The following is a 13,608-nucleotide window of genomic DNA, read 5'->3' as shown; positions in this document are numbered from 1 at the left end:
AGAACTTGTTGGACCACAAGCCTGTTTAGTTTAAGTAGTTTACCTTTGTGGTAAAACAGTCTCCAATGATCTTGGTAAAATAAAACATCTTCTGACATTTAAATGGTAATAGCCTGGGTAGAGATAGAGTGTAAGTCTGTAATTCAAGAACAGAAATCAAAAAGTGCACGGACGAAAGTAAAAACATTGTTAATGTGCTTTCACTGATTCAATCAATGACCAATGAATGAATGTATATATATATATATAAAACATATATATATATGAAAAAACGAATATATATATATATATAACGAATATATATATATATATATATATATATATATATATATATATTCATTTTTTCAGAACTCTTACCTTGGTTTTATACATGCCTGATTACAGTTACCACATGTGATTGTAGGTATTAAACTTAAACACATTTAAAAATCCTGCTGTATTTAATTCACCTATACTTACCCTGAAATCCAGATTGCTGGGCTGGATTGATGTCAGTATGTAGCTTTTATTTATGAAAACTCAAAAGCTGCAATACAAATTCTTGGTCAATTAAAAATGTCTTTCCACATGATTACCAGTGTGCTTTTAATTTAAGTATACCCAGCCATGCTAAAAGGCACATTTCAACAGCTCATCTGCCTTACAAATCTAATTTAGCATTGACAATAAAAGAGGGAGAGATGAAGAACGGGGTGGAGAGAAAAGGGCCGAAGAAAAGCCTTAACAAAAAGAGATCCAAAGAGAGAGAGAGAGAGCTAAAGAATGAATGGAGAGATTCACTCATTTTCTTCTGTTTGTTGATGATTTCCCATTGTATTCAAGGCTTTGGCAATATTGTTCCCTTGTAGCATTCATGCCAATGATGCATGCTGTATTGAAAATGAAACACAAGCAGTGTGTGATATCCAGAGAAAGAGGGAGTTCTGTCATGTTAAAACAGAATGTGGCTTCAGTGTTGGACAGTGGAGCAATGAGGTGGAATAAAACCACCTGATTAATTTTAACATCATCGTCTTCATGTTTTTGGAACCGAGAGACGGAGAGTATGACTGAGATTAGAGAGGAAGTGCAGGGGATGGGGTGAGTGTGAATTTGTACAAACTAAGTTAATTCTGTTTGTATGCTATTCTCCTTCTGTGTGTGTGTGTGTGTGTGTGTGTGCGTGTGTGTGTGTGTGTGTGTGTGTGCGTGCATGTTAGTTTTTGTATGTGTGTGATCCAGGGAGTGAGCGGGTTTGTCATTCCCCAAGCCTGTTGGGTTATGGCTTATTGAATAAGCTCCATGCTCCACTGTATTCAGCGTAATGACTATAGATCTAACAACAACACTGAAAACCTCTGGCTGGTTTAACTTATCGATCTGACACACTCTTATCGCTTTGCTATGCTCCCATTTGTAAGTTTGTGTCTGTGAGTAGGTTATGGATAAACCTATATATATATATGAGGTTAGGATTGGTCTTTTGTCAAAAATCTCATATCATACTGTCAAGGTTGCCCGCTTCTCATATAATAATGTTTATTTGATCAGATACGTAATAAAATGGATCAATGCTGATGGGGGAACCATTTCCCTGAGCGTATTAACTGTAACTTTAGTTTAAATTTTTCACACATTTCCATGAAATGCATCATTTTTTTTCTATTGAAGTAGTAGTGCCTTTATGGTCTAAAGAGTCCCGAAGTTTGTGGAAGATTTAGATGCACATATTTGGTGGGGAGTTCCTCAAAGAAAATGTTATATTTTTCAATTGAATCATTTTTGTTCATTATTACCATATCTGTTTAGAACAATTTGGAAAGGCTTGAGCAGGTAATAAACGAACAACACCAAAAAAGCTGAAAGACAAAACTTGCTAGACATCCACTGAGGACAAACTACATCTGGGAAAAAAAAAATAGTTTTAGTGCTCTCTGTATTGATTTTACATTCATCCAGCTTGGGTGCTGCAGCTAATAATGAATAATGTGCCTTATAATGATAAGGAAAACCCTGCAATGAATTTGTTTAACATTAAGCAAGTATTGCTTGTAAAATTATAGATATGTTAAAAAATTATGAAGATTAAGCTCACATAAAACTAAGATAAATATTTTGTCTTAACTCAAAATGATACACTCTCATTTTGATAAATGCAGCTGCCTGCACTGGTTCTGTGCAGGTTGGGACTCAGCTGCGTCTAACAGACACATTCCAATCACACAATAAAATAAGTATCAGCCTTTTATAAGGCTAAAATTAATTTTATTTAAATCCAATAAATAGGCTAAATTACATTGAATTAAAAACACCTTTGCCCTTTTTCATTGAATACTCATGCATTTATTCTCATTTCAGCAAACCTTGATAAACATTACAGTGAAGTTGTCAATAATTAAATCAAGAGGTCTAAAAATCCTTAATTACAAAAGTGTGATCAGTAAATATATGTTCACAGACTGTGTGGGCTAATAAGAAGAAGAATTATCTGTTATGTTCAAAAGCGGGTAGGCAAGCTCATTAAAATATGCAATAATTAGGACTAGTGTATCTGTTAGAAGCGTGCCATTAGAATATGCCAGAGGTCAATTTTTTCCTCCTGGGGGACATGCCCTTTGACCCCACTAGCTTGCTACTTTTTTCCCCACTATATATTACTGTATATCCATGTGGAAAGTCCTGCTGAAGGCTGCAAACACCAATCAAGACAAGAGTCAAATTACAAATGACCCTCCCACTGTATCAATAATTGGAAAGACTCCTACATCAAATGAGAAGAGCAAAGAATCTCAAGATCCATAATCACACAAGAAATCAATATGTAGAAGGAAACATAGGAAGACGTGATTTACATAAGTACATGTTGAAGTATTTTTTAAATTCTAAATATAAGTTATCCGAAAGTGTAACCAACACAAGACATGTAAGTTCAATGCAGCAGGAGAAAAATGCATGAGCTTATTTTTAGTACGTTTTTAGTGTGTTTATCTGTTCCTGTTCTCTCTTTCCTTTTGCAAAATTATACATTTTTTGGCAAAATGCCTCAAGTAAGAAGACAGAGGAAGAGAGGAGGCCAATTTAGAAGTGTTGTTGTTTGTGGGAGAATCATGATTTACTCTTTTAAGTTTCCCCAGCTGTACTCATTTTCTTCTCTGCCATCTTCTCGTCTGCTCTTCTCTTTGTCTCATCTTTTCTAGTTTTTCTCCTTACTGCCCCCCCACCCCACCTTTTCTCGTGCCTCGTGTACATTTCTAATTTGAAAGGCTTTGTTGGTTTGTTGCACCTAACAATTAATGATAATCCGCTGCACCGCCCTCAACAGAATTCCCATCTTCACGGACAGTTTCATCAATATTTGTGAACATAAAAAGAAAGCTGGGAACCAAGGAAGCAAGACTAATTTGTTGTCATCGAGCGACACATTCCGTGGGAGAGTTATTCCGATTGAAAGCTGAATTGGTTCAATTCACATTGTTTGTTTGAGGTTTTCCCCCCGTAAAATAACTGTATCTCGCACTAGAAAAACTTCTTGAGCCTGAGGATGTTTGTCCCAAAGAAAGTTATTTCAGAATAATCAGGGCAACACATGTAAAGCTTGTTTTTTATTGATATCTCAGTAATAAAAGCTAAGAAGAAAATAAGAAGGTGTCACATTATTCAAATGTGGCTACAACAGCTTGACTAATTATAAAAACAAGGCAATCAGATCAGTGTAAGTCGTATGTTTCCATGGCCCACAAGCCCCTTCAAACTCTGACCGAGCACATGACGGGAGCAGCTGCAGGTTTCCTCCTCTCTCACTCTCCTTGGCACAGATTTGACATGGTACAGTAGCTGCCTCTCTGCTCTGTAAAAGCTCCTACCATCCTAGTCCTCTGCATGGCTTTTTGAAAGGGATTTAATCTTACCATGTAAGTCTGATCCAGCCATTTCAAGCATTTACTTATGTGGAATCTGTAAAATGTGACATAACTGATCACAAACCGGCACAAAGCCATTTTCACAGCGAGCTGGTCAGCATGATGTAAAACGCACAACAGTTCTTAGCCTTTTTCTGATTTTTTCCCCCTGAAATTGTCAGAAGTCAAAGTCGTTGAAGCATTGCAACAATCTCATAATCATTGTTATTTAATCATCGTCTTCCATTACAAAACATTAAACTAGGTTTAAATCTAGAGCCATAACCAAAAGGTCTTGAAAGGACAGTTGCTCTTACCTGTAGGGATTTCTAATTATAACCGAGTTACTCAAGATAATGCACAGACTTTGTGAACAGATTCCTGTAGGACCTTTTATGTTCACCAGGATAGATTAAACAAGGTCATGAGTTTTGGAGAGAGACGTTGTTTTTGAGATTTCAAATGTTTTTTTGTTTTTTTTGGGTGGTTTAAGTTAAAAAGTAAGTGTCATCCAGTTATTTTATATTTGAGAGAAGGCATCATTATCATTACGGCAAATATCCCCAACACTCAGCAACTCACACTAAAACAACCTAGTTTGATAAATAGAACTACAGAAAAAATATGTTGTTTCAATGTTTTTCTAATTTTTTATTATGATGTGAACTGTACCTTAAACATAACCTTTTGACCATTTGATGATGAGAGAAAGTTAGAGAATAAACTTATTTAAGTTCTCACCATCACACCTTTTCATTTGGGCCACCTGCAGTGTTAATGATTAAGAAAATAAAGGTTATTTGTTAATTATTCAGTCATTGCAAAGTGAAACAAAGGGTCCAAGAATAAAGGCAAATGTACTCAAATCCAAACCCGTAAAAGCTTCAGTTCATGCAGACATAAGTGGATCCTTTATTTTAAATGGTGTAATATGTGATTTCAGTGTGCTGACCTTTGTTTGAAGAGCCTCCCCATTGAGATCCAAATACTCCCCCTTGCCCCAACTAAACCTCCCTTCCACTGACTTCTATAACTTGATGGGTTTTCTCAGCAGGGGTTCTGTCATCAGTCTTCTGATAATCTGAAATGTGTTCTTGGGAGATTTTCTGCCTGATGGTTATCTGAGATTTCAGCAAGATGAAACAACAGTTTGTCGGCATTTCACGAGGCACTCACATGCTTTGACAGTGAGCCAGTGGCAAAGGCTCATGGGATATGTTGTAGTTAAATGCTAACACAAGTGCAACACGTACATCCAGTGTAACTTATCATCCCCCCTCTTGTTGCCTATCCTGGATGTAGTGGTTATTGTATGATGCTCTTTGATGATGAACATATATTAATAATCACATGCTTACATTAAAAATACATCCCTTGTAGCCTGTTAGGCGTGTTCTCTGTAAAACAGGATTTGACTGGATGAAGCAGACCTATGTGAATACATGATATTCCCATCTCTCATCAATATTACACTGCTCATCAATGACTAATTTTAATAAGTACTGCTGGGTATCTGGAGATCCTTAAAAGCTCAGAACACGCCTTAACTTGTCTAAACCTAAGACATTAAATAGTGTAGATGTCTTAAACACTGACCTTCATGGTGATCTTTAGTCAGGTTAAGTAGATGATACAAGAGGAATGCCAAGAATTTTGGTTTTTATTGTAAAATGTAAATGGACAGTAGAAAAGTTGTTCCCAAATTTAAATTTTTGAAGTTAAGTCACTTGATTTGAAAACCATATGCTGTAGTTTTAATTGGCTATAATTTCAGGTGGTGCTGACAAATTGTAATTTTAAAGTCTCAGTTTACTAAGGGATTAGCCTACAGCAATACACTACACTGCCATCTCCTGACGAAAGTACATCTATACAGCTTTGTTTATCCGCTCTAAACCAATTGATAGAAACATCCCTAATTCGCAATTTCTTCAATGTTTTTAACATTTCAAAATTTCGCTTCAAAATTCGCTTGGACTTTGATGGAAACCCAAACCCTAAACCTTCTTCTGTACCTGATCCCAACTCTGTTCAACTTCCAGCTGCTGATGTATTTGTATAAATAACTGAAACACTGGAAACTGTGTCCTGCCACTGTTCTCTTTGTATATTACAAAGTGCCATATAATGTTAGTCGTACTGAAGATAAGCAATTTAAATGACATTTGTATCCTTTTAAAAATATAAACAATAGAAAACTCATTAGAATGTAGAATAAAAAACCTGCCGGATTTTCCGACTCTGTGATGAGGAAACCATATATGTGTGCAAATTAATTTTGACTGTTTTCACTTGACTTGTCATTTATTCTCTGATTAACGTCTGATTTTCTCTCTGTCTCTTTCTATGTGTTTCTGTCTTTTTAGGATGGAATGGGAAATCTGCGGGTGACTAAAGAAGGTGTCAGATTGGAGGGAGTGTCTGAATTTCTATTGCCCCTTTACGTCAAAGAGATCCAGTCTCGCAGGGTAAGAAGAGAGAGTGTGTGAGAGCCTCCGTAGCTCCAATGACAATTTGTGTGTTTTTACATATATGTGTTTTGAGTAAATTACTCAAACTAACTTCAAGTTCAATTTTTCAGGTTCATGTGCATCTTGCATATTTCTTTCAGTATATGTTGTACTGAACATCGCATGTGTCCTTATGTTAAATTATGAGGTGTGTCTGTGTATGTGTATGTGTGTGTGTGTGTGTGTGTGTGTGCGTCCCTGTGCTCCAACCTCTATAATGAGCAGAAATCAGATGCTGTCCCCTGCAGTCAGGGTCTATTTGTCATGTATGTGACACATTATAGCGCTGCACATGAGCCAGCACTCTTCCATATCTCCATTCATCACACACAGAATCATCATTGATCCCGTCAGCTGAGGCAACACGGACACTATGTCACTCTATATGGGACAATCCTCTTGACGCTGTGTGCATGTGTGCTCGAGCATATGTGTGTTCATATGTATGAGTGACTGTAATGGTGTCATGCTGTCACAAACACATTGTGTGTGTGTGTGTGTGTGTGTGTGTGTGTGTGTCTGTGCGTGTGTCTGTGTGTGTGTGTTTGTGGTGAGAGAGTGGAATTTCAATTGTGCAGCAAGAGATTAATGGTGTGATAAAGTAGGATAGAAAGATATAGGACAATTGATAGACAGGAAATTTATGAAAGATGTAATGCTCCATACAGCTTTGGTGTTGTTTCTCATGACTGCAAAAGGAAGAAATGTGTGAAGATAAATGTGCATAATACCAAAATCTGACATTGCTTATGAAGGTTATATTCCCATAAGAAGGTAAGATGTATTTTATTGTTCAGACCATGTCCTAATTGAAGGTGACGTGAGTGAGCATCAGTGACAAAATCTGTGTGATTGCATTTGTTTGTGTTAAAATGTTCTAACTGGCCGCGAGCGACATGTTGCCCCGTTTTGAGCTGTTTCCATTTATTTATATCGCTCACTTTCGAACAGCTGCAATGAATGAGGAATGAGGAACGGCTGATTCGTGCAGTTGAAATACGACTTATCCATATATTTTGAAGAGGTTCATTAGGCCTACTGATATAATTTTTTACACTGTTTCTCTATATTGGCCTTGTATAAAGAAACAGTGTAAAAAAAAACCCCAAAAAACCCCAGACTAATCCATACAATACCTCCTTGTTACAGTAAGGAAACCAAAGAGTTGAAAATTTCCTAACCCTATAATTGCTGTCGGCTGCCTTGTATGTTAATTTCAGTGAACATCACAATGTAAAACGTCATTTATGTTGGAGAAGCACAAACACAGGGAGATAAAGTAGGCCAAACACCCAGCTTCTAATGTAATGGTAATGTTTCCAGTGTGATCTGTGAGCACACAGCTGATTTGCTGGTATATGGTTTGATTACGGTCCCTCATGTGTGGACAGAGACTATCCAATGTTACGCAATGTGACACGAAAGACAGATTTTTGCTTGCTGTTAGGACACCATGTCAGAGCATTTAAACAACACATTGGTAGATGTTTCTAGTATTTGCGTGACAACAAAGAGCAGAGGACACGGATCAGGTGAGCCCAGATCGGGAAAGTCATTTTCCCAATCATTCCTACACTACTTAAACTCAGCACAAAAGCCCTATCTCACAATGTCAACCAAAGTGAAAATTAATTTGTTTATCCACTTCATGACTCGGATACGCTCCAAATTTTAATGGGCTCTTTCTTGGCCCATGCAACAGCCTCCCACTAAGTTTCATGAAAATCAGGCCATCAGATTTTTTATTTATTCCTGCTTAGAGACAAACCACACTGCAAAGACAACCTTCAATGCTAACGATGATTGCATGATAGCTGACATTGGACCAAGGCTGTTTGGGCAGGGTACCCAATTGTACTTTAGCGTGTGTTTCTTCCACCACTGTCTGTTTTAGTAAAGTGATAAAGAGAAACCTGACCAGCATTTGCAATGGTGTGTATGGTTTACACAGCAAATGATTTCAGTGAGAAGTCATATATCATATAAACCATAATGTATGGTATATGGCTGTAGTCAGAGAAATACAGAAATACATCTACATTAGCATGGCACAGAGCATGGAAGAAAAAGCACAGGAGGATGGGGAAGATAAAAACAAACAAGGAGAAAGAAAGGATGATAGATATAAGAGAATTAAGGATAAGAGATGAGAGAGATGATGAAGAGTGAAGAGTGACAGTGAGGAGATGAAATAAAGTGAGACCAGAGTTGTTGTAGACCGAGTAAAGGCTGAGGAGAAAAAACTAATTAGGGAAGAGAGACATGGTTATAAGTGGAATAGATAAGTGAGGAACTCTGCTTCAATCTCAGATCTCTAAAAAGTTGCTTACATTGGATATTACTGTTATACCGGACAGTGCAGAGTAATGGAAAAGGCTAAGCTGTATTTGCATCAAAATTGTTGCAAATGCATCACAACGCCGAGAGCTATCAAGGCCACTTGTATGGATGAGAAATACTGTAGATGCAGCTCCTCCTGATTTTCAAGTGCAGCATAAATCAGCTTTTTACTACTTCAGTTCTTGCTACTTTATTATTTCCCCAGTCTGTATGGCTTGACTTTGCCACATTTTGTACATTTGCTTCACATTGAAGATGTATGAGCAAAATTCCTGTAAACAGCCTCACAAATCCAAAGTAAATCACAGTTCAGCTGTGTGGGGAAAAGTGAAATATGTTGCTTCAATCTTGAAAGTCTCAAATATTCAAGCTCCCAAACAAGTCTTCCACTGCCATGCTTTTAGACTACCATATTCATACGTAATGCATTTATAGATGCTGTGCACACAGCAGGCATGCAGCATTTACACACCAGCTCACTGTGCATATAAATGATGTACTGTTTTGATATACTGGTATACTGGAACTGTGAACTTGAAAGTAAAAAAAAAAAAAACCTGACCAGAAAAAATACATTTTCAAAAGATTTTCTGATCTGTAGGGCACCATCTATCCTCAGACCCCTGATCAAACTACACTAATACATTTTTTATGTGATGAAAATGATTTATTTTGCTTCTCCTCAATGTTACCTTTTCTACACTTGACAAAATATAATTTTATAATGGTGCCATCAGACAAGTTGGAGTCAATGTCCTTGTTCCCATGTTGCTATCAATCACCTGAAAGCTGACTTTAATTGTATTCTCATGTAGGAAGTGCTTCTCACTATAAAGGTACTTCCAGTGGGGCATAAATGCAGATTCACACTCACATTAACATGATTAAACATGAGTGAATTGCAATGCAGTGCATTGCTTTTGAGATGGCAGTGAGTAATATGCTGCTGCCTGACCGACTTAAATTATTTAACTGACAATGATGTGACAAAACCTGACTGGTCTCCCATTAAAAAACGACCCTAGCAAAATACCACCCATATTTACGTTTTAGACTGTCCTGCGCCGTCCTCTAGTGGCCGTTATAATTCTAAATAACGGAAAGGCAGAGTACAAAAAACGGAAGTTGCGCTCAGGGCAGGTGGAAGGGGTGGTGGATGTGTCGAACAGTTGTCAGACTTTCTCCCAGGAGAACAGGGTTCGTGTCCCACGTGAAAACAAAAGGAAATAATGTGATTTAAACATCGCTGAACTTCCGTGCATCAAGTTTTAACGTAACTATGTCACTTCCAGTAGTCACGTCGTCTTCGGAACCACTTCACGGCTGGCATTTATGTCAATCTATTTTCTTTTTAAACTTTCTTTTATAACACCTTACCAGAAAGTGTTTTGCCCTAAACCTAGAGCAGTGGTTTGGTAGCCTCAATTCAATGAAACTGCAGCCTTTTTTTACAACTGCAAACCATACATGTATGTATAATGACTTATGTGCTATTTTTAGAACGATTTGTACCACAAAGTGCTCATATCAGTTGTTTCTACTAACACTCACACGGGGCGTTATGGGTTGTTTTGACAAACCACCTATTGCACTTTAGGTTGGATATCTTGTTGGACAGAACACCAGGATTGAATGTGTGCTGGGTCTGATCGGCACAAACTATCTGTTAAAACTCATGTGAGTCATCTCAGCCCTGCACACAAGGGAAGTGGACATAATCAAACCATTGCTTCAAACAACTAAAAGATGTGTCAATTAAATAGCTATTTGAGCAGTTAAATGCAAGACAGAGGTGAGCATAAATGTTGTACCAACCATAAATAAGCTATGCAGACTTTTGGAATCTGAGAATATAGACCTCTGTGTTAGTCTACTTTACTTGATATCTGTACACAATATAACATATTATACAACTTATTGTTTTCTGTTCTTTAATATACCGTAACTCTCAATGAAAACAGAATATTAAGAGCCAAAACAATAAAATAAAGCAGATCAGGGGATGATACAAACGAGATTAAACTACTCTGTGTTTTGTTTACACTTTGTGGTTTTGTTTCCTTTACACCATCACACTGTGTGATAACAGCCTGCTGTCTGTCCCTGTATACTGTATGTGTGTATTCGTCAACCATTGTGTTTACAAGTCTGTGTGATAATGTGCGTGAGGGTTGCATGCGCCTGCCTCTATTGATATTTTGCTTCCAAACTTTATATTTTTTTAACTTTATTTTGAGCAGACATTGATGTTGTGAGCCTGTGTGGAAGCCAATGCATATTCGTGTATGTGCAAGTGTGCATGAGGCAGAGCTTATCTTCGTACATGAAAGCAAACAGCAGGTCGCCCTCACATTTTCTCAACAGCAGGGAAACTCTTATTTTGCTATTGACAGTCACTGCGCCTTTACTGTGAAGTGTGGTTGGATTGGGGTGGGAGCATGCTGAATCAGAAGTATCCAATAAACTCCCTGAGGACACAACAGTCTACTGCTTGTTTTGTGAAGAGACATACTGTAGAGAAATGGGGAGACAAAAGACTGAACCACAGAGAGGAAGAGGGGGAGAAGAAGCAGCAGAAAAATAAAGGTCCTGCAAAGAGAAAGCGGTAAGAGTAGCAGGGTTAATTTACTATATCAGATCATTACAGCATAAAAAAACAGGGCTAAGGCTCTCATAGGCACACAAAAAGCAAAGAGGCAATAACTCTGCACCTGGCCAAAGTTACAGCTGCCATTAGCCTGATACATGTTGTTTCATGGCCCTGAATTAGCTGGTTAATTGAAGCACTCATTTTGGGAGATTTTATGAAGGTTTTTCCATGTTAACTTATTTCCTAGTTTCTTTTCTTTATTTCTAGTGATTTTCTAGTCTTTGCAACTACACAGTGATCCATGCAAACTGAAGTAACGTATAAAAGTGATCATTCTCACTTGCCTCTCAGGGTTTCCATACACTTCAGGCCACATTCATAGAAATATATGGACCTTCGTGGGTTATACCTTGGAGCTACACAGTGCACTCTCGTCTCACAGCAAGAGGGTTGCCGGTCTGACTCCAGCTTATTAGAAGTATCACAAACTAAGTGCTCATAAGTACTGTAACAAGAAATTAGTCATTTTCATCATTGGCTGTGATGACAGACTTGCAGTTAAACCAGAAACCAAGTAATGTGGACAGGCACAGACACCAAGAACTCATTGAAATGATGCCGTGTCATTAGCACTGAAAAAAGAGACACAAACATGCTCACCAACCTCAAGAGCCCCCCTTGGGCCAGGCTAACTGGAGGAGATAAGAGTACTTCTGCATAGAGAGTGATAGAGAAGTGGAAAATTGAGATACAAACAGAAAATTGCAAGAGGAACGGAAACCCACAAAGGCAGAAAGAGATGAGAGACAGAATACTAGAATGAACGGAGGGAAGAGGTAGCCCACATTATGTTGATGCGCGTTTGAGGTTTCAGTAGAGATACGCATCTAATTTTGCCCTTCACTCATTAGTCAGAGTGAGGCAGAACAGGGAGGGGGAGAAAAGAGATTTGAATGCTTGATACTGCAAAAAAGAGATAAGAGATAAGTGATGTAGTGGTAAACAAAAAGATTGGGGATACAACTTAAAGTTTGTTGTGGTTTCCAGCCGTAAACACAGTTTGGTGCATGACAATAAGGCAAAGAAGATGCTGAACTAAGGATACTTTGACAAGGATCACAAAGTTGAGATTTAGGCTACACAGGTAATATTTTCAAACAGTATGTTTAGGTTTAACAAGAGAAAATACTTGTACTATAATACTTAAAAGGATGAGGACTTACTGGTTTGTTTTGCAAATAAACGTCTGGTAAACTGCCCGCCTCCGTTAGAGAGCGGTACACAGCTGCATCTCTGCTCTATTGGACCCTCCTGGACTGTCTCCCACGCAGTGCATCAGACAGTCTCAAGCAGGGCAACCTAACTTCTATATGCAGCCTGTAACATCTGTCCTGTTGTGACTCTGCATCCCAAACCATTACCTGTTGTATCTAGACACCTTCAAGTCCATTGTTGCAGAAACAATATTCAACTTTCCAAATTCAATGTTGAATTGAATATGCCTAATGTTTCGAGTATATTGCTGATGCACTTTATACATAAGGATGTTTTCACACCGATAGGTCCAAGTCAGTTGATTAGTTTTTAAATTTGGAGCATTTCTCCCCATGGGAGAAATGCTCCAAATTTTTTCCAATTTTTTCCAATTTTTTTTTTTTCTTTTAATGCATCATTACAAACCACATGAGCACATTCACTCCTCTTATTGGCCAAATGTGTCTGGGACGTGAGCAAGAAAGTTGAAACAGGAAGTTGGTCCTGTATTCTCCATTAGTGTGTACTCCTTTAGCTAACTTATGCAATTCTCCAGCATGCCGCTACTACTACAGTGCAAGCTACTGCAGTTTGCATGCTCTGCTCCATCACAAAATCCAAAGCACACCCGGCTACAGGAGCCTTTTCAGCTCAAACTTAGAGAGTACGTGTTAAGGTACGGTAAGGATCCAACCACAGCTTAACCACTCCAGAGTTTTTTGGAACCGGACAGAGATCATCTTGAAGAAGTGGCCTTGATCCGGTTGTTCTGATTGACACCCTGAGTGTGATTACTCTGTTCACACATGTACAAACAAATTGCCCCAAGGGGGTTAAAAAAAACAGGGTTTGATTTAACCGCACTAAATAAATCAGGTGTGAAAATGCACTTAGCCAGAACATTTTGGTGTCCCCAATAGCAAGAGCAGGAGTACACTTTAAGAATCACAAAAATAACAGCACGGAAAAAATGAAGCACTCTTGAATAAAATTTCGAGAAAATACATTTTAGGATATAGAAATGTAGGAAAACGGA

The 13,608-nt window shown here is 38.0% G+C and overlaps 1 protein-coding gene across 1 annotated transcript in view; it reads left to right on the top strand.

Moving 5' to 3' along the window:
* LOC131974643 (zeta-sarcoglycan) overlaps positions 1-13,608 on the top strand; it is a 390,877-nt gene that overhangs the window by 258,567 nt on the left and 118,702 nt on the right. Inside the window, exon 3 of the mRNA XM_059337047.1 lies at positions 6,245-6,346. Within this exon, the coding sequence (XP_059193030.1) occupies positions 6,245-6,346 (102 nt within the window). The remainder of the gene's footprint in view (positions 1-6,244; positions 6,347-13,608) is intronic.

This window comes from Centropristis striata, chromosome 1 (assembly GCF_030273125.1).
Source record: "Centropristis striata isolate RG_2023a ecotype Rhode Island chromosome 1, C.striata_1.0, whole genome shotgun sequence".
Taxonomy (NCBI): Eukaryota; Metazoa; Chordata; class Actinopteri; order Perciformes; family Serranidae; genus Centropristis; species Centropristis striata.
The sequence above is the reverse complement of the archived record's forward strand: the minus strand, read 5'-3'. Positions and strand labels throughout refer to the sequence as shown.